Genomic DNA, 18,539 nt, shown 5'->3' on the forward strand with positions numbered 1-18,539 from the left:
CTTTTTGTTTCTTGTGATATGATTGCTTTGCCACTATTGAGTGGCTTAGGGTGTCTACTATGGAGCTGTTATAACCATTTGCCATAGCTGTTTGTTTTATTATTTCAATTTCTAGTTCACATTTCTCTTCTGAGTGTGGCACTTGGATCGGTGTATTGATCATGTACCGGAATGCTGCCATTTTGTGGGCTATGGGTGACAAGAGGAGTTGTGAATTGTAGTATGTGTTGTAGTAGGCTTCCGATAAACTTCAAACTGATGTCTGTTATTCTTTATTATAATGGTAAGGTTTTAAAAGTTTATACTGTCACCTACTTGGTGCTCAACTGTGAATTTATCGACATAAAAGTTTTCTGGGAGTGGTACCGCGTCATAACGTATAAATCTACTGCCGCTGCATTATGACGCGGTACCACATCCAGAAAACTTTTACGTCGACTGACTCTGGCCACGGAAGCCTAAGCAATTATGTGAATTTTATGTTTTCATGTGAGTTCTTGAATAATTGATTCAACTCATTGATGTTATCTTTTGTGCCTCTGATTAAAATAATGGTATCATCTACATGTCTGTAGTAGTAGATGATATTTTTGAGGAGGCTGTGATTGGAATTCAGGATTTTGTCTACTAAATTACTTACAAATGTTTCACCTGACAATCCAGAAAGGTCTGAGCCGACTGCGAGGCCATCTGTTTGTAGATTTTATTGTTAAATTTATAATGCAGGATGTTTATAAATGAATATCTGGGTTTTAACGCTTTATAATATTTATTGCATTAAACTTACAGATAAAATGATATGCCAAATGAAATAGCAACTCAAACAGTTTTACCAAGAACCTTATAAATGTTCAATGTGAGCACCATTTATCACACGGCACACATCAAGTCCATAGCCGAGTTCTTCACAAACGTTGATAAGTGTGTCTTCAGTGATTGTAGCAACAGCTGCTTCAATCCGGTTTCTTAATTCAATGAAGTTTGCTGGTAGCGGAGACACGAACACACGATCCTTGATGAAGCCGCAAAGGAAAACATCGCATGGCGTTAGGTCGGGTGAACTTGGAGGCCATGCAAAGCAAGCCCTGTCATTGGACCCCTTGCGGCCTATCCAGAGCTTGGGTACAGTGAATTTCCACCAGTCGCTGTTTGGAAAGTTTTAAGAAAACGCATACAACTACGTCCTTACCGTGTACAGTTATTAGAGGCTCTAAAGCCGGCAGACCATCGATTACGTACCAACTTCGGTAACGAAATGTTGTTTCATCACGATGAAGATTTTCTGGATCATGTTGTCTTCAGTGATGAGTCGAGCTGTCACCTTAGTGGACATGTTAACACTCACAATGTGCGCATCTGGGGCTCAGAAAATCCTCACGAGGTGGTACAGGTGCAACGAGATTCCCCTAAAGTGACTGTTTTTTTGTGCCGTATCCCGACGGAAATTTTATGGGTCTTTCTTTTTTGGTGAACCTACTGTAACTGGCACTTCTTACCATGAGCAATGGCTCTTCCCTCAGTTGAACTTCATTTTCCAGCAAGATGGGTGCACCACCTCACTGGCATGCCGAAGTACGTGACTGGTTGAACTTCATTGTATCCAAGCGCTTTATAGACCGCAAGGGGCGCAATGACAGGGCTTGCTTTGCATGGCCTCCACGTTCACCCGACCTAACGCCATGCGATGTAATGTAATGTAACAAATATTATAAAGCGCTAAAACTCCGATATTGATTTATAAACACCCTGTAGTTGTGTAAAAGTGCGAATTCGAGCTGGCCCATTAGTAGTAATGTGAGTTGAAGGGAATTCTTTTTGCTTTTGTAGGTTGCCATTGATTATCTGTAGTGTGGGATCTATTCGCACAGAGGGATAAAGGTTTTGTATGTCAAATGAAACAAGTGTGGCTCAATCAGGTACTTACATGTTTTTAACAAGTATAAATTCTACTGTGTTTTTTAAGTGTTCTCCCATTATTGAATGTGTATGCTTCTTTGAGAATTTTGAAGAGCATTTTGTTGAGTTTGAATGTTGGGCTGTTCCTGCAGTTCACTATCAGGCCTGCAGTGAACTGTAGGATGCAGCATAAAAGACCGTCGTTCGAACTGAATATTTCTCGTCGGTTTGGGATCTGTATCAGTTAGGATTGATACGGGACCCAAAGCAGAGTAGCACATTTCAGTTACAGGCTCGTTTAGTGTCCATGAAAGCGTCACGAAAATTATCAACCAATACCAGTGGAAGGCACTAGAAGAGAATCATTCTACATCTCGCAGAAGTTTACTGTTGAAGTAGCGACAGAGTATATTTCTAGAAGGAATCAAATATATTGCCTTGAAAGACCATGAATACAAAACTAGAGAGATTTGCAACCCACACAGAGACTTATCGGAAATCAGGCTTCCGTGAACCACTCGCGACTGGAACAGGAAAGAGGGAACGTGACACTGGTACGTAAAGTACTCTCCGCCACACACCGCAAGGTGGCTCTCGGTGTGTAGATCTATATGTAGATGTAGATTCAGTGTAGCTTGTGATAATATTTAAAAAAAAACCTGCCGAACAGTTCACTAGCAAATAAATTGTTCAAAGAAGTATCGCACAAATCTTATTCGTAGTACGTTTTTACTACCCCCCTCCCCCCCCCCCCCCCCCCCCCGAGCTCAAGGGTTGTAATATGCACTGCTGACCATTAAAATTGCTACACCAAGAAGATGACGTGCTGCAGACGTGAAATTTAACCGACGGGAAGAAGATGCTGTGATATGCAAATGCTAGATTTTCAGAGCATTCACACAAGGTTGGCGCCGATGGCGACACCTACAACGTGCTGACATGAGGATCGTTTCCAACCGATTTCTCATACTCAAACAGCAGTTCACCGGCGTTTCCTGGTGGAACGTTGTTGTGTTGCCTCGTGTAAGGAGGAGAAATGCATACCATCACGTCTCCGGCTTTGATAAAGGTCGGATTGTAGCCTATCGCGATTGCGGTTTATCGTATCGCGACATTGCTGCTCGCGTTGGTGGAGATCCAATGACTGTTAGCAGAATATGGAATCGGTGGATTCAGGAGGGTAATACGAAACACTGTGCTGGATCCCAACGGCCTCGTATCACTAGCAGTCGAGATGACAGTCATCTTATCCGCATGGCTGTAACGGATCGTGCAGCCACATCTCGATCCCTGATTCAACAGATGGGGACGTTTGCAAGACAACAACCATCTGCACGAACAGTTCGACGACGTTTGCAGCAGCCTGGACTATCGGCTCGGAGACCATGGCTGCGGTTACCCTTGACGCTGCATCACAGACAGGAGCGCCTGCGATGGTGTACTCAACGACGAACCTAGGTGCACGAATGGCAAAATGTCATTTGTTTCGGATGAATCCAGGTTCTGTTCACAGCATCATGATGGTCGTATCCGTGTTTGGCGACATCGCGGTGAACGCACATTGGAAGCGTGTATTCGTCATCGCCATGCTGGCGTATCAGCCGGAGTGATGGTATGGGGTGCCATTGGTTACACTTCTCGGTCACCTCTTGTTCGCATTGACGGCACTTTGAACAGTGGACGTTACATTTCAGATGTGTTACGACCCGTGGCTCTACCCTTCATTCGGTCCCTGCGAAAGCCTACATTTCAGCAGGATAATGCACGACCGCATCTTCCAGGTCCTGTACGGGCCTTTCTGGATACAGAAAATGTTCGACTGCTGCCCTGGCCAGCACATTCTCCAGACCTCTCACCAATTGAAACTGTCTGGTCAATGGTGGCCGAGCAACTGGCTCGTCACAATACGCCAGTCACTACTCTTGATGAACTTTGGTATCGCGTTGAAGCTGCTTGGGCAGCTGTACCCGTACACGCCATCCATGCTGTATTTGACTCAATGCCCGGGCGTATCAAGGCCATTATTACGGTCAGAGGTGGCTGTTCTGGGTAATGATTTCTCAGGATCTGTGCACCCAAATTGCGTGAAAATGTAATCACATGTCAGTTCTAGTATAACATGTTTGTCCAACGAATATCCGTTTATCGCCTGCATTTTTTCTTGGTGTACCAATTTTAATGGCCAGTAGTGTAATATATCAGAACGACTGACAGGTACGGTTTGGGAGAGAGGAGTGGCTCACGCCCAAGCATGCAGAGAAACACCGGCAAGTTTGTCACTGACTTTATTGCATCGCAGCTACATAATCGGCCTTCCCTTGATCCCGGTGATGGAGCTGCGCGGCGTGCATACGTGGGTCAGCGCCAATGCCATGGCCGGAATTTGCGCATCGTCGTCTGGTCATGGAGCCTTGCAGACGCATCACTCCTAGTCACACGACGGCTAAGTGGTCGCCGCGTGTGCTGTGCGAAATTTACAAGAATTCCACAAATTCACGTCTGTATTTATTCGTGGCGCAGCATCATGATTTTTTAAATCATGAACATATTTCACAATACTGTTTAGGCCACATGAAAGTTAGTTCCAATTTTGGACACCAGGGGCAAATCTGGCACTGTGAATGTAAGAAAGAAGTATAGAAATGATTCCACATGTAACGGATTAGGAAAAGGAAGTGGGCAGAAAAGGTCAAAGAAGTGACTAAGGTATAATGTTGATTTTATTATCAACCGTTGCTCACATACTTTGTTCAATCTGAGCACCAGAGAAGTCGATGAGATGCTGCATCCATAAAACGAGGTGATCAACAGTCGCTCTCAGCAGTTCCAGTAAAGTCTGAGCAACGTGTTTCTGTAAATTGGCCTACAGGTCAGTTAGAGGCCAAACGTGTCCCCTGGTAAACGCCTTGTTTTAGGTATCCCAAGAGCTAAAGTATCGTGGATTCAGGGTAGATGATCTTGCGGACCATGCATTTTGGATACCCTGTGCAGATGACACATTCGTGGAGGGTTGCATTAAGGAGATCTTCCACTGGGCGAGCGACATGTTGTGCTGTCCCATCCTGCATGAAATCAGTGGTTTCCACACAGTTGCACTGTTTCAAAACAGGAATCACACACTGTACAAGGAGGCTTCTATAACACGCAGCCGTCACAGCGTGCTTGACGGGCCCTGTGGGTGAACTGTCTTCAAAGGAGATAGGACGAGACTGAAAGTGCTTGTGATTACACACCACACAGTCACATCCGGCGAATTCAATGGGCCGTCCGTTGTGGCCGAGCGGTTCTAGGCGCTTCAGTCCGGAACCACATGACTGCTACGGTCGCAGGTTCGAATCCTGCCTCGGGCATGGATGTGTGTCATGTCCTTAGGTTAGTTATGTTTAAATAGTTCTAAGTTCTAGGGGACTAATGGCCTCAGATGCTAAGTCCCACAGCGCTCAGAGTCATTTTGAATTCAGTGGTTCTTTGTGCACAACACATGACTGAACAGTACCCGAAATACTGTAGTTCTGACAATTCACTGCACCCTGTAGTGTAAAATGTGGCTCTTCACTCCATGGAATATCGCCCAGCTACATGTCAACAGTTTCAGGCCATGCCAGAAACCCAAGGGCAAATTTAAAACATTGCTACGGATCATGAGGTTTCAGTTGCTGCACCGTCTGGACAGGCATAGCTACCAGTATAATACAGACTGCAAAATTTCGTGTACTGTGAACCATGGGATGGACAAGTCTTGCGACGCTGCAGGAGCGCTAGCACTACCTGGGGCATGTGCTGCGTGGTCAGTTACAGCAACAGCAACGTTGTCAGTAACTTCGACCGGGATAGGGTGCCTTCCTCTTCCAGTTGCACAACAAACTCACCCGTCTTTTCGAATTTCATTATCATCTCCTTTAAGGGGGGACGTTGGTGAAATTGACCAAAAAATGTCAATTTTCGATTTAGTTTTTATTTGTTAGTACAACTCATTGACATTAAGTTCCCAAAGTTCCAATGTTGAAATCGCATCCGAAGTGCCTGAAACTTAATTAAAAGTGTGACGCGGCCTCACTGCCCACGTTTTGAAGCAGCACTTCAATAAAAGCTCAGTGGTCAACGATTCTGTGTATTACTTTCAACCAAACGTGTGCGGGATACATCAAGCCCATTTACAGGTTTCTCGCCGAGCCTGCACTTCTCAAAAAGTGTGTTCATGGCAAAACTCAAAATCCAAATGAGTCTCTAAATTCACTCATATGGAAACGATGCCCTAAAAACACATTTGCATATTCTACAGTTGCCAGAATTGCAACTTATGATGCAGTTATTGTATTTAATGATGCGACCGTCGGGATGATGGAGGCATTAGAAAGAATGGGCTTCAAGATAGGAAATTTTATTCAAGATATTCTGAGAAAAATAGATTTACAGCGCGTCTCTGCAGCTGAAAAGTCAGTTGAAGACCGGGTAAAGGAAAGAAGACAGACAACAAGAAACCAGAAGAGAAGTCTTGAAGGGAAAGACGACCCAGAGTACATATTTCTGTAAACCTAATAAACGTTGTCTGAAGAGAAAATTTTGAAATTCTGATTACAAGCTGAGATATGGAGCAAAGTGCTCGGAATTTTGCATGAATTTAAAATTGTACTTGTGGAATTATAATTTAAAAATTATGAAAATTCTTTTATTTGACCTATCCCAAAAACCTCATAAGAGAAGCTTACAACATGTAAAGAGATGAAACAGAGAAATTTTTGTAGAAATCTCTTGAATACTTCCTGAGAAAAAGTAACATACATTATTTTTTGAAAATGAAACTTCAAATTTCATTCAAAAAAAGTTGAATATGTATAATGAAAGGATTTTATATGTAAATTTGTTACTTTTATGTAAAGCGTGGTACAAAATCTCATTGCGATGTTTCCAAAACTGTGGATTTTGACAATTTTTTAAATAGAGCGTGTTTTTCATCAACGTCCCCCCTTAAACTATAATGTTTTCGGGTGCCTCTTCAGTCGGCGACTCTCTCTCAATGCAGCACCGTAATTACTGCCGTTCGCATGAAACAGTTTCGTTAACAGTGTACAGACCCTCCTCTCCATGGACATACTGTTCACACACGTTATGGCTTGTCAAATGGTAGATACGCTAATGCGTTAATGCGGAACCGCTCTACGCTGGACAACAAATTCCAGTTGTGGCCTACGTCAGGCGCAAATCTGGTACTGTACACTGTTTGTATGACGGTACGATACCGCGCTGTCGTTTGACAGGCCGTAACATCAGTGAGCAGTATGGCTATCGAGAAGAGAGACCGTGCGCTGTTACTGAGTCTGTTTTACAGTGCTGCATTGAGAGAGCATCGCCGACTGAAAGGCCTGACGACAGGAGTGGTTTAGAGAAGACATGGCTGAGCTTGATGTGGCAGCTGGAAGAGGAAGGCGCACTACCTGTTGATGAGCATACTTTCGCTGTAACTGACCGTGCAGCACGCGCCGCAGTGGAGCTAGAGACTACACAGTTTACGAGACTTGTCCATCCTAGGTTCAGCAGTAGAGAAAGTTATGCGATCGATTTTACAATGGTACCCTTTCAAGGTCCAGATGGTGCAGCAACTGAAACCTCATGATCGGCAGCAATGTTTTAAATTTTGTCTTTGGTTTTTGGTACGAATCGAAGTTGATGACATGTAGCCGGGCATTATTCTATGGAGTTAAGAGGGTGCAGTGAATACTCACAAGGGGAGGCCACGACGTTTGGAAGGCGGATTTACTGCAAACTTCGTAGTACTCCATGAGGACAACAAAATGTGTAAGCAGTAGCGCGTACTTTTCAAGCGTTTTTGAGAAAATCGCAACATTATTTCGGTCGTCAAATATATACCTGTGCGTGGCCGTTATCATCATGAAGCGGCGGCAGCCGACTGGTTAGCGTTCAAGTTCCGTAATCGCTGGATCGCAAGATCGAGTCCCGTTCGTCAGTTTTTTTATTTCTAACACAGTCATTTTCTTTACTATTTATATTACAGTTGATCTGATGGGAAAAATACTTGTAATCGTATGAACTTTTATTAAATTTACAATGCTATTTGGCAGTCCACAAATTTTTATTATCACAAATAATATAATATTCATAACTATAACCAGTAAACGACCAAACGCATAAACTGATACTGAAAATGTATGCTTGTCCGTGTCTTCAAAATTGTTCCTATTTAATCGAAAGAGAACGAGAAATTGCTTCTCGTGAAGGCGCTATTAAAATACACTCGATGCTGCATGACCCATTATCAGCGCCGATATTTAAGGAAATGCTGCGTTATGCATGATTTGCTTCCAAATCATCGGCTGAAAGAGAGGTTTTTGAAAATGTTAACGAGGTTTGTTTTTCCACGGAAAACCTCAAAAGACCTTGCATATGCGGAAACATAGCATTTATTCAATGCCGCTGGAGCCGTTCAACTTTTCTGTTTTCCATGTTTTTACGAAAAATACCATCCTGCAACTTGTACTCGTAATGTCGAAAGCGACGATTAATTGTACATCTTTCGAAAGCCGTCTGTGCCGGCCAAAACTTGGAGGTAACAAGTCGTTTCGGGCTCCTTCCAGGTATAAGGAATTTCTCAAATCACGAACAAGCATACATTTTCAGTATCACTTTATGCGTTTCGTCGTTTACTAGTCGATAGTTATGAATATTATATTATTTGTGATAATAAAAATTGTAGACTGCCAAATAACATTGTAAATTTAATAAAAGTTCATCCGATTACACGTGTTTTTCCCATTATATCAATTGTAATATAAATAGTAAAGAAAATGACTGTGTTAGGAATAAAAAAGACTGACGTAAGGGACTCGATCCTGCGATCCAGCGATTACGGGGCTTGAACGCTAACCACTCGGATGTCGCCGCTTCCTGGTGGAGGAGGAGGAGGAGATTAGTGTTTAACGTCCCGTCGACAACGAGGTCATTAGAGACGGAGCGCAAGCTCGGGTGAGGGAAGGATGGGGAAGGAAATCGGCCGTGCCCTTTCAAAGGAACCATCCCGGCATTTGCCTGAAGCGATTTAAGGAAATCACGGAAAACCTAAATCAGGATGGCCGGTGACGGGATTGAACCGTCGTCCTCCCGAATGCGAGTCCAGTGTGCTAACCACTGCGCCACCTCGCTCGATCGCTTCCTGGTAAAAATGGCCACGCACGGGTATATATTTGACGACCTAAATTATCTTGCAGTTTTCTCAATAACGCTTGAGAAGTACGCGCTACTGCTTACACATTTTGTTGCCCTCATGGAGTACTACGAGTGTACGAAGTTTACAGTAAATCCGCGTCCCAAACGTCGTGGCCTCCCCTTGTCAGAACTGCCGAATTGTTCTGCACAAAGAGGTATTGCACTCGCTGGACGTGACTGTGTGGTGTGTATTCGCAAGCACCTTTATTCTCATTCGTTCTTCCTTGAAGAGAATTCACCCATAGTGCCTGTCAAGTATGCTGCGACGTCTGCACGTTATCAAGACCTCCTTGTACAGTATGTGACTGCTGCTTTGGAAGAGTGCAACGGTGCGAAAACCACTGTTTCGATACAAGATGGGGCAACACCTCATCTCGTTCGTCCAATGAAAGATCTACTTAATGCAATAATCCACAAACGTGGTATTTCCACAGGTTATCCAGATGGATGGTCCCCTTACTGTGGCTAAGGAAACACTAAATGCTGAAAGATATGAATCATTTTACAGCACTTTGCACTGTGTACAGTAGAGGGACAGTCTGGAGACGATGATTGTATTAACAGTCACAAAGCAGCGTCTATGAGACAATGGTTTGTGGACAGCAAAATTCCTTAAACTGACAGGCCTGCCCACAGATACGACCTGAACCCAATGGAACACCTTTGGGATGAGTTAGAACGTCGACTTCTCTACAGACCACAGCGCCCAAGATCACTACCTCCTCTGGTGTCAGCTCTTGTAGAATCATGGGCTACTCTACTTTCAGACATTGACACATCATAGAGTCGCTAGCAGAGTCGAAGCCACACTCCATATTAATGTCACTATTAGGTGCCGGACGTTGTGTCTTTTGTATACTATAACTAACTGACATGCCTATTACAAACGACTGATTTCCTATTTGTCTTTCCAGATACAGCTGGCCTGTTTGACCTTGGCACCGCCAGTGATTTTGCAGTACTCCTCAAGTTGCAGAAATTCGGAACATACTCCTGTGAAACTTTTCTGCAACATGAGAACGTGAAGAAACTGTTTAGCTCCAACGAAAAGTACGATGTCATGATCATAGAAATATTCTTCTGTGAGTGCTTCCTGGCCCTGTCTCACATATTTAAGATACCAGTGATCCAGTTCGCCACTTTCTCTCCACCTGCGTGGATGGGCGACGTCGTCGGCAATCCAAGTCCGCCCGCCTACGTCCCCGAACCATTCCTGGAATACTCCGACCACATGACTTTCTTCCAGCGGCTGCACAACACGGTGTTCAGCACTTACTGCAGGGTAGTTCGAAATTTGTACTACATGCCCAGCCAGGACGCCATCGTAAGACGGTACGTGGATGATCCTACCTTACCCAGTCTGCTGGAGATAGAGAGGAAGTCGTCGATGGTGTTGGCGAACAGCCATTTCAGTGTGCTGCACCCGAGGCCGCTCCTTCCAGCGATGGTCGAGGTCGGAGGAATGCATGTCAGCCCTCCCAAGAAGCTGCCAGAGGTGAGTGACAAATTAAATGCCAGATGTCCCTTTAGTGATGTTGGCATACTTAAATCCTAGCTTTGATACTTCACTGTATCGTTTACGCAAAAAGTGGCGTTACTTCCCATCTACCTAATAGACAGCTGTGTGAAGTATTCTTCCAAGAGCGTGTGTATGATGAGAAGGCCACACGTATATTTGAGCTGAGATTTAAGTGCCATTCACCCTATACGACCTGCGTACATGAAGCAGTGATATTATCCTACAGAAGCGCTGTGAAATCAACCCGGCAAAGCTAGCGATTCTGTTTGCATAGCGTACCCCGTATCACATCTGACTACCATACACACTATGTGATCAAAAGTATCCGGGCACCCCCAAAACCAAACGTTTTTCATATTAGGTGCATTGTGCTGCCACCTGCTGCCAGGTACTCCGTATCAGTGATCTCAGTAGTCATTAGACATCATGAGAGAACAGAATGAGCCGGCCGCGGTGGCCGAGCGGTTCTAGGCGCTTCAGTCCGGAACCGCGCGACTGCTGCGGTCGCTGGTCCGAATCCTGGCTCGGGCATGGATGTGTGTGATGTCCTTAGGTTAGTTAGGTCTAAGTAGTTCTAAGTTCTAGGGGACTGATGACCTCAGACGCTAAGTCCCATAGTGCTCAGAGCCGTTTGAATCAACCAAGAGCAGAATGGGGCGTTCCGTGGAACTCACGGACTTCGGACGTGGTCACTTCCGTCATACGTCTGTATGCGAGATTCAACACTCCTAAACGTCCATAGGTCCACTGATTCCGATGTGATAGTGAAGTGGAAACGTGAAGGGACACGTACTGCACAAAAGCGTACAGGCCGACCTCGCCTGTTGATTGACAGAGACCGCCGATTGTTGAAGAGAGTCATAATGTGTAATAGGCAGACATCTATCCAGACCGTCACTCAGGAATTACAAACTGCATCAGGATCCACTGCAAGAACTATCAAAGTTAAGTGGGAGGTGAGAAAACTTGGATTTAATGGTTGAGCGGCTGCTCATAATCTACACATCACGCCGGTAAATGCCAAACGACGCATCGCCTGGTGTAAGGAGCGCACACGTTAGACGATTGAACAGTGGAAAAACGATGTGTGGAGTGACGAATCGCGGTACACAATGTGGCGATCCGATGGCAGGGTGCGGGTATGGCGAATGCTCGGTGAACATCAACTGTCAGCTTGTGTAGTACCAGCAGTAAAATTCGGAGGCGGTGGTGTTACGGTTTGGTCGTGTTTTTCATGGATGTGACTTGCACCAATTGTTGTTTTGCGTGGCACTATCACAGAAAAGGCCTACATTGATGTTTTAAGCACCTTCTTGCTTCCCCCTGTTGAAGAGCAATTCGGGAATGACAACTGCACCTTTCAACATTATCGAGCACCTGTTCATAATGCACGGCCTGTGGCAGAGTGGTTACAAGACAATAGCATCTCTGTAATGGACTGGCCTGTACAGTCCGACCTGAAGCCAATAGAATACCTTTGGTATGTTTTGGAACGCCGACTTCGTGCCAGGCCTCACCCACCGACATCGATACCTCTCCTCTGTGCAGCACTCCGTGAAGAATGCGCTGCCGTGTCCCAAGAAACCTTCCAGCATCTGATTGAACGTATGCCTGCAAGAGTGGAAACTGTCATCAAGGCTACCCCCATACTGAATTCCAGCATTAATGATGGAGGGCGCCACGAACTAGTAAGGAATTTTCAGCCAGGTGTCCGGATACTTCTGATCACATAGTGCACTGTATCATATTTCGATTCCCTATACTTTCTACGATATTTCTGTAGTAGAATTGGAACAGTTTTCTTCCAGTCTCGTACGACCAGTTGGGAAGCAGCCTGAATGAGACGTATCGGTTCAGAGATCGTAAAGCAGTCAACTACAGGGGGGGGGGGGCAGGGGGGAGGGGGCGGGGGGGGGGGGGGGGGAGTGCTGACTACATGCCCATCCGTGCCTCTCCTAAATGACGCTGAGAGAAGTCATCAGGACCTGACCGCAGAATTAGTTTTTCTACCCTTTTTGCTGGAATGTTGGAAACAAATGCATTGCATACAGGATCGTTCAGATTCCCAGTTATTTGGTGTTCTCAGTTAATATTTGGTTCTCTTAGTGTGTTATCACTGGATCAGATCAGAACTTAGAAAGGGTTATGTCAGAGGTTCCAATGACATCGGTAACCCTCTCCCAATTCGTCTCTCGTCGAACACATACGTAATATATTCCAGTAAATGTTTTGTGAAATACACTCTAAGACAGGAAAAACGATGGACCACCAAGGAATTATCCACACTGGACGGAAATCGATAGACATTCTGCACATGTAGAAATAAACAAATGATTTCAATTTCAGAAAAATTGGGTAATTTATTCAAGAGAAAGAGCTTCACAAATCGAGCAAGTCAATAGCGTTTTGGTCTTCCTCTTGCCCTCATGCAAGCAGTATTCGGCTTACAATTAGTATCGAATTGACAGAGATGTTGGGTGTCCTCCTGAGGGGTAGGCTGCCACTCGTTCTGTCCGACTGCTGCGCTGGATGGAAGGTGTGATGTAGCATACAGAAAAGTCAAAACAATCTTCGGTGGAATTAAAAGCGAGGCTGGTAACATTAAGAGTCAAATGGGAATTCCACTGTTAAATGCAAAGGAAAGAGCAGATAGGTGGAAAGTGAAATGTGCATTCTTATAGGACAACTATCCAAGAAGTTCCACCCAATAATATCCAAACAGCAGACTCTGTACACAATTTATTAAATTACCAGTACTAATCTCCTTTAAATAACTTACAAAACTTAACAAATAGCTAAAGTGTGAGCTTTAAAAAAAACAATAACGGCAGCTTGCCACCATAAAATCAGGAACCTTTTACAATAGTGATTTTAGAGTTTATCCAAAAGACAAAATCCAATAATAAGTTAACTTGGAATTACAATTTAAAATGATGTACACAAAAAACTTTAAGATAATGGCGCTTGGCACCATAAAATGAAAGAAGCGCAACACACAACCAATAAATATAATAACAAAATAATTTGATACAACCAAAGGGCGCGGGCAACTCCCAACGCAATCACAGAAGAGCGAGCTCTCAACACTTCGGAACCATCCCACTAGAAACAGTCCCCGAAATAAACCGCTGAGAGCTCCCCGACATGCCGCCCACAACTGTCCATCACTTACGCGCCTTGGTTATGTTCTGTAACACACGACAGATAATATCAACACAAGATAAAATTCAAATAATACAGTATAACATCCCGACAGCACATGATAACCACAGCGCCGCTAACTCGGGCGCTCTTAACAAGTGCCGGAAGCCAACACACACAAATCTTAATAAACAATTCTCGCTTCCTAAAACGAAACAATAAAAGCCAAGCGCACAAGAATAGTCAAACCACAGTCTTATAAGTGCCTTAACGACACCAAACGCGACTATTCCACCAAGTTAATAATAGCACAATAAAAAAATACAGAACATACCACTAAATGCTTTTACACAACCAAATTGACTAGATCGTGTTGTTCAGGTCCCAGAAGACCCCATATACCAAGCAGCAGTAATTTACTATGTATATACTGTACAAAACCGCCCTTCTTGGGCAGACTTTACCTAACACATCGACTGCCAAATGTACCATACATGAACGCAACTCCGGGCAGGACTCCAGTTGAGCAAATAAATTAGTACCAACAAATATCGTAACGAGCCACACACACAGCAAAAGGTTCCAACAACACCGTCCCACATCAGAAAAGTTCAGAAAACGCTGCTGGAGCTTCCATAGGAAAATCTGAAGAGCCAACCGAGCCCACACCATAACCTGGCAGACGACTCCAAAATTCAGCAACTAGTTGTCTCCGGGCCAGAGTATCTCAGGACCCCACCGGACCTCCACATCAGACAGGCAGAAAGAACAAGTACGCAGACTCCAATTAATCACCATCGCATGGCCAGCACAGCGGCGAGTCGCCTCCGCCCCAGACCACTCTGCTCATATTGCGAGGCAGAACACCCTTAGCGCTAGTCACTAGCAGGTCAGGCAGAGCGAACTTCACGTTCCGTCCAGCCCCCGGAAAACCAACTACCCTCTCGCTTTCCGCCGGCCACCGCAAAAACACGCCAGCGACGTCATAGCAAATCGCCACCGGAGCGCCACCCGCACTAGGACAGCGAACTATAGATTACAGTGCGCGCTCTGAACAAGATCACAGGTTAGCGGCGCGCGCCATATCAGAAAGAGTACATTCAAGGCCTCTTTGAGGAGGAAGACTTGTCTGATGAGGCAGAAGAAGAAACAGGAGTCAATGCAGATGATACAGGGGACCCAGTAATGTAAACATAATTTAAAAGATGTCTGGAAGGCTTGATATCAAATAAGGCAGAAGGCATAGATACCATTCCATCAGAACTTCTAAAATCATTGGGGGAACTGGCTACAAAATGACTATTGAAGTTGGCTTGTAGAATATACGGGTCTGGCGATACACCATTTGACTTTCGGATAAACATCACCCACATATTTCCGAACATTGTAGGAGCTGACAAGTGCGAGAATTATGGCACAGTCAGCTTAATTGGTCATGCATTTCAGGAAAAGTATACTCAAGAATAGAAAAGAGAATTGAGGATGTGTTAGGTGACGATGCGTTTGGCATTAGAAGAGATAAATGCACCAAAGAGGCATTTCCAACATTGCGGTTGTTAATGGAAGCAAGACTAGAGAAAAATCAAGGCCTGTTCATAGTCTTTGTCGATCTCAAAAAAGCCTTCGACAACGTAAAATGTGAAGAGGAAAATGCAAAGGTTCAGTCTAGATATAGTGGGGGTCAGTGAAGGTAAATGGAAATAAGACAAGGATTTCTGGTCGGATGAGTATTGGGTGATTTCAACACCAGAGGAAATGGTAAAACGGAAGTAGGATTCGTCATGAATAGGAAGATAGAGAAGAGAGTGTGTTACTGTGAATAGTTCAATGATAAGGTTTCTCTTATCAGAGCCCACAGCAAACCAACACCGAAAACGACAGTTCAGGCATAAATCCCGACGTCGCAAGCAGAAGATGAGGATACAGAAAATGCATATGAGGATATTGACGGGTAATTCTGTATGTAAAGGCAGACGGAAACTTAATAGTCATGGGAGACTGGAACGGGGTTGTAGGGGAAGCAATGGAAGAAAGGGTTACTGAAGAGTTTGGCATTGGTACAAGGAAAGAGAGGGAAGAAAGATTAGTTGATTTTTGCAGCATATTTCACCTAATAATGGCGAATACTCAGTTCCATAATCGCAAGAGGAGGACGTATACTTGGAAAAGGCCGGGAGATGCGAAAAAATTCCAGTTTGATTATATCATGATCAGATAGAGATACTGGATTGTAAGGCATACCCAGGGTCAGATACAGACTCAGATCACAATTTAGTAGTGATGAAGGGTAGGCTGAAGTTTAAAGAAATGGGATACGGATGTACGAAGGAATAAAGAGATATGATTGATACTTCTAAAGATATAGATACTGCATGGAATAGCTCAATAGACAGATCGGTTGAAGCGGAATGGACATTTCTAAAAAGAGCAATCACAAAAGTTGGAAAGAAAACCACCGGTACGAATAAAGGAAACTGCGAAGAAACTATGGATAACAGAAGAAATACATCAGTTGATCGATGAAAGAAGGAAGCACAAAAATGTTCAGGAAAAGACAGAAATACAAGTCGCTGAGGAATAAAAATAGTAGGAAATGCAGGGAAGCTAAGACGAAATGGCTGCACGCAAAATGTGAAGAAATCGAAAAAGAAATGATTGTCAGAAGGACTGACTCAACATATAGGAAAATCAAAATAACCTTCGGTGAAATTAAAAGCAAGGATGGTAACATTAAGAGTGCAGCGGGAATTCCACTGCTAAATGCAGAGGAGAGAGCGCATAGGTGGAAAGAATACATCGAAAGCCTCTATGAGGGAGAAGATGTGTCTGATGTGATAGAATAAGAAACAGAACTCGATTTAGAAGAGATAGGTGCTCCAATATTAGAATCAGAACTTGAGAGATTTTTGGAGGATTAAGACCAAATAAGGCAGAAGAATTTTTAAAATCATTGTCGTAAGTGGCAACAAAATAGCTGCTCACGTTGGTGTGTAGAATGTATGAGTCTGGCGACATACAATCTGATTCTCGGAAAAATATCATCCACAATTCCGAAGGCTGCAAGAGCTGACAAGTACAACAATTATCGCACAATCAGATTAAGATCTCATGCATCCAAGTGGCTGACAAGAATAATATACAGAATAATAGAAAAGAAAATTGAAGATGTGTTGGATGATGATCAGTTTGGCTTTAGAAAAGGTAAAGGCACCAGAGGGGCAGTTCTGACACAGCGGTTGATAATGAAATCAAGGCTAAGGGAAAATAACGCCATGTTCGTCGGATTTGTCCACTTGAAAAAAGCCTTTGACAATATCAAATGGCGCAAGATGTTCGAAATTCTGAGCAAAATTGGATTAAGCTATAGGGAGAGACGAGGTATATACAACATGTACAAGAGCCAAGAGGGGATAACGAGAGTGGAAAACTAAGAACGAAGTGCTGGGATTCAAAAGGGTGTAAGACAGGGCCGTAGTCTTTTGCCCATACTGCTCAATCTGCACAGTGAAGAAGCAATTATGGAATGATGGAAATAAAAGAAAGATTCACGAGTGGAACTGAAATTCAGGGTGAAAGGATATCAGTTATAAGGTTCGCTGGTGAGATTGCTATCCTCAGTGACAGCGAAGAAGAAACATAGGATATGCTGAATGGAATGAGCAATCAACTGACTACGGAACAGGGATTGAGAGTAAATCGAAGAAAGGTGGAAGTAATGAGAAGTAGCAGAAAGGAGAACATTGAGAAACTTAACATCAGGATTGATGGTCAAGAACTAGATGACGTTAAGGAATTGTGCTACGTAGGCGGAAAAATAACCGTTGATGGGCGGAGCACGGAGGACATCGAAAGCGGACGAGCATTGGCAAAAGAGGGCATTCCTGGCTAAGAGAAATCAAACATAGACCTTAATTTGAGGAAGGAATTTCTGAGAATGTACGAGGGCAGTTCAATAAGTAATGCAACACATTTTTTTTCTGAAACAGGGGTTGTTTTATTCAGCAGTGAAATACACCAGGTTATTCCCCAATCTTTTAGCTACACAACACTATTTTTCAACGTAATCTCCATTCAATGCTACGGCCTTACGCCACCTTGAAATGAGGGCCTGTATGCATGCACGGTACCATTCCACTGGTCGATGTCGGAGCCAACGTCGTACTGCATCAATAACTTCTTCATCATCCGCGTAATGCCTCCCACGGATTGCGTCCTTCATTGGGCCAAACATATGGAAATCCGACGGTGCGAGATCGGGGCTGTAGGGTGCATGAGGAAGAACAGTCCACTGAAGTTTTGTGAGCTCCTCTCGGGTGCGAAGACTTGTGTGAGGTCTTGCGTTGTCATGAAGAAGGAGAAGTTCGTTCAGATTTTTGTGCCTACGAACACGCTGAAGTCGTTTCTTCAATTTCTGAAGAGTAGCACAATACACTTCAGAGTTGATCGTTTGACCATGGGGAAGGACATCGAACTGAATAACCCCTTCAGCGTCCCAGTAGACTGTAACCATGACTTTACCGGCTGAGGGTATGGCTTTAAACTTTTTCTTGGTAGGGGAGTGGGTGTGGCGCCACTCCACTGATTGCCGTTTTGTTTCAGGTTCGAAGTGATGAATCCATGTTTCATCGCCTGTAACAATCTTTGACAAGAAATTGTCACCCTCAGCCACATGACGAGCAAGCAATTCCGCACAGATGGTTCTCTTTTGCTCTTTATGGTGTTCGGTTAGACAACGAGGGACCCAGCGGGAACAAACCTTTGA

General features: G+C 44.1%; 1 protein-coding gene across 1 annotated transcript in view; it reads left to right on the top strand.

Moving 5' to 3' along the window:
* The window catches only part of LOC124544769 (UDP-glycosyltransferase UGT5-like), a 171,168-nt gene that overhangs the window by 111,134 nt on the left and 41,495 nt on the right, over positions 1-18,539 (top strand). Inside the window, exon 3 of the mRNA XM_047123446.1 lies at positions 10,032-10,612. Coding sequence (XP_046979402.1) covers positions 10,032-10,612 — 581 coding nt within the window. The remainder of the gene's footprint in view (positions 1-10,031; positions 10,613-18,539) is intronic.

Source organism: Schistocerca americana, chromosome 8, assembly GCF_021461395.2.
Source record: "Schistocerca americana isolate TAMUIC-IGC-003095 chromosome 8, iqSchAmer2.1, whole genome shotgun sequence".
Classification (NCBI taxonomy): domain Eukaryota; kingdom Metazoa; phylum Arthropoda; class Insecta; order Orthoptera; family Acrididae; genus Schistocerca; species Schistocerca americana.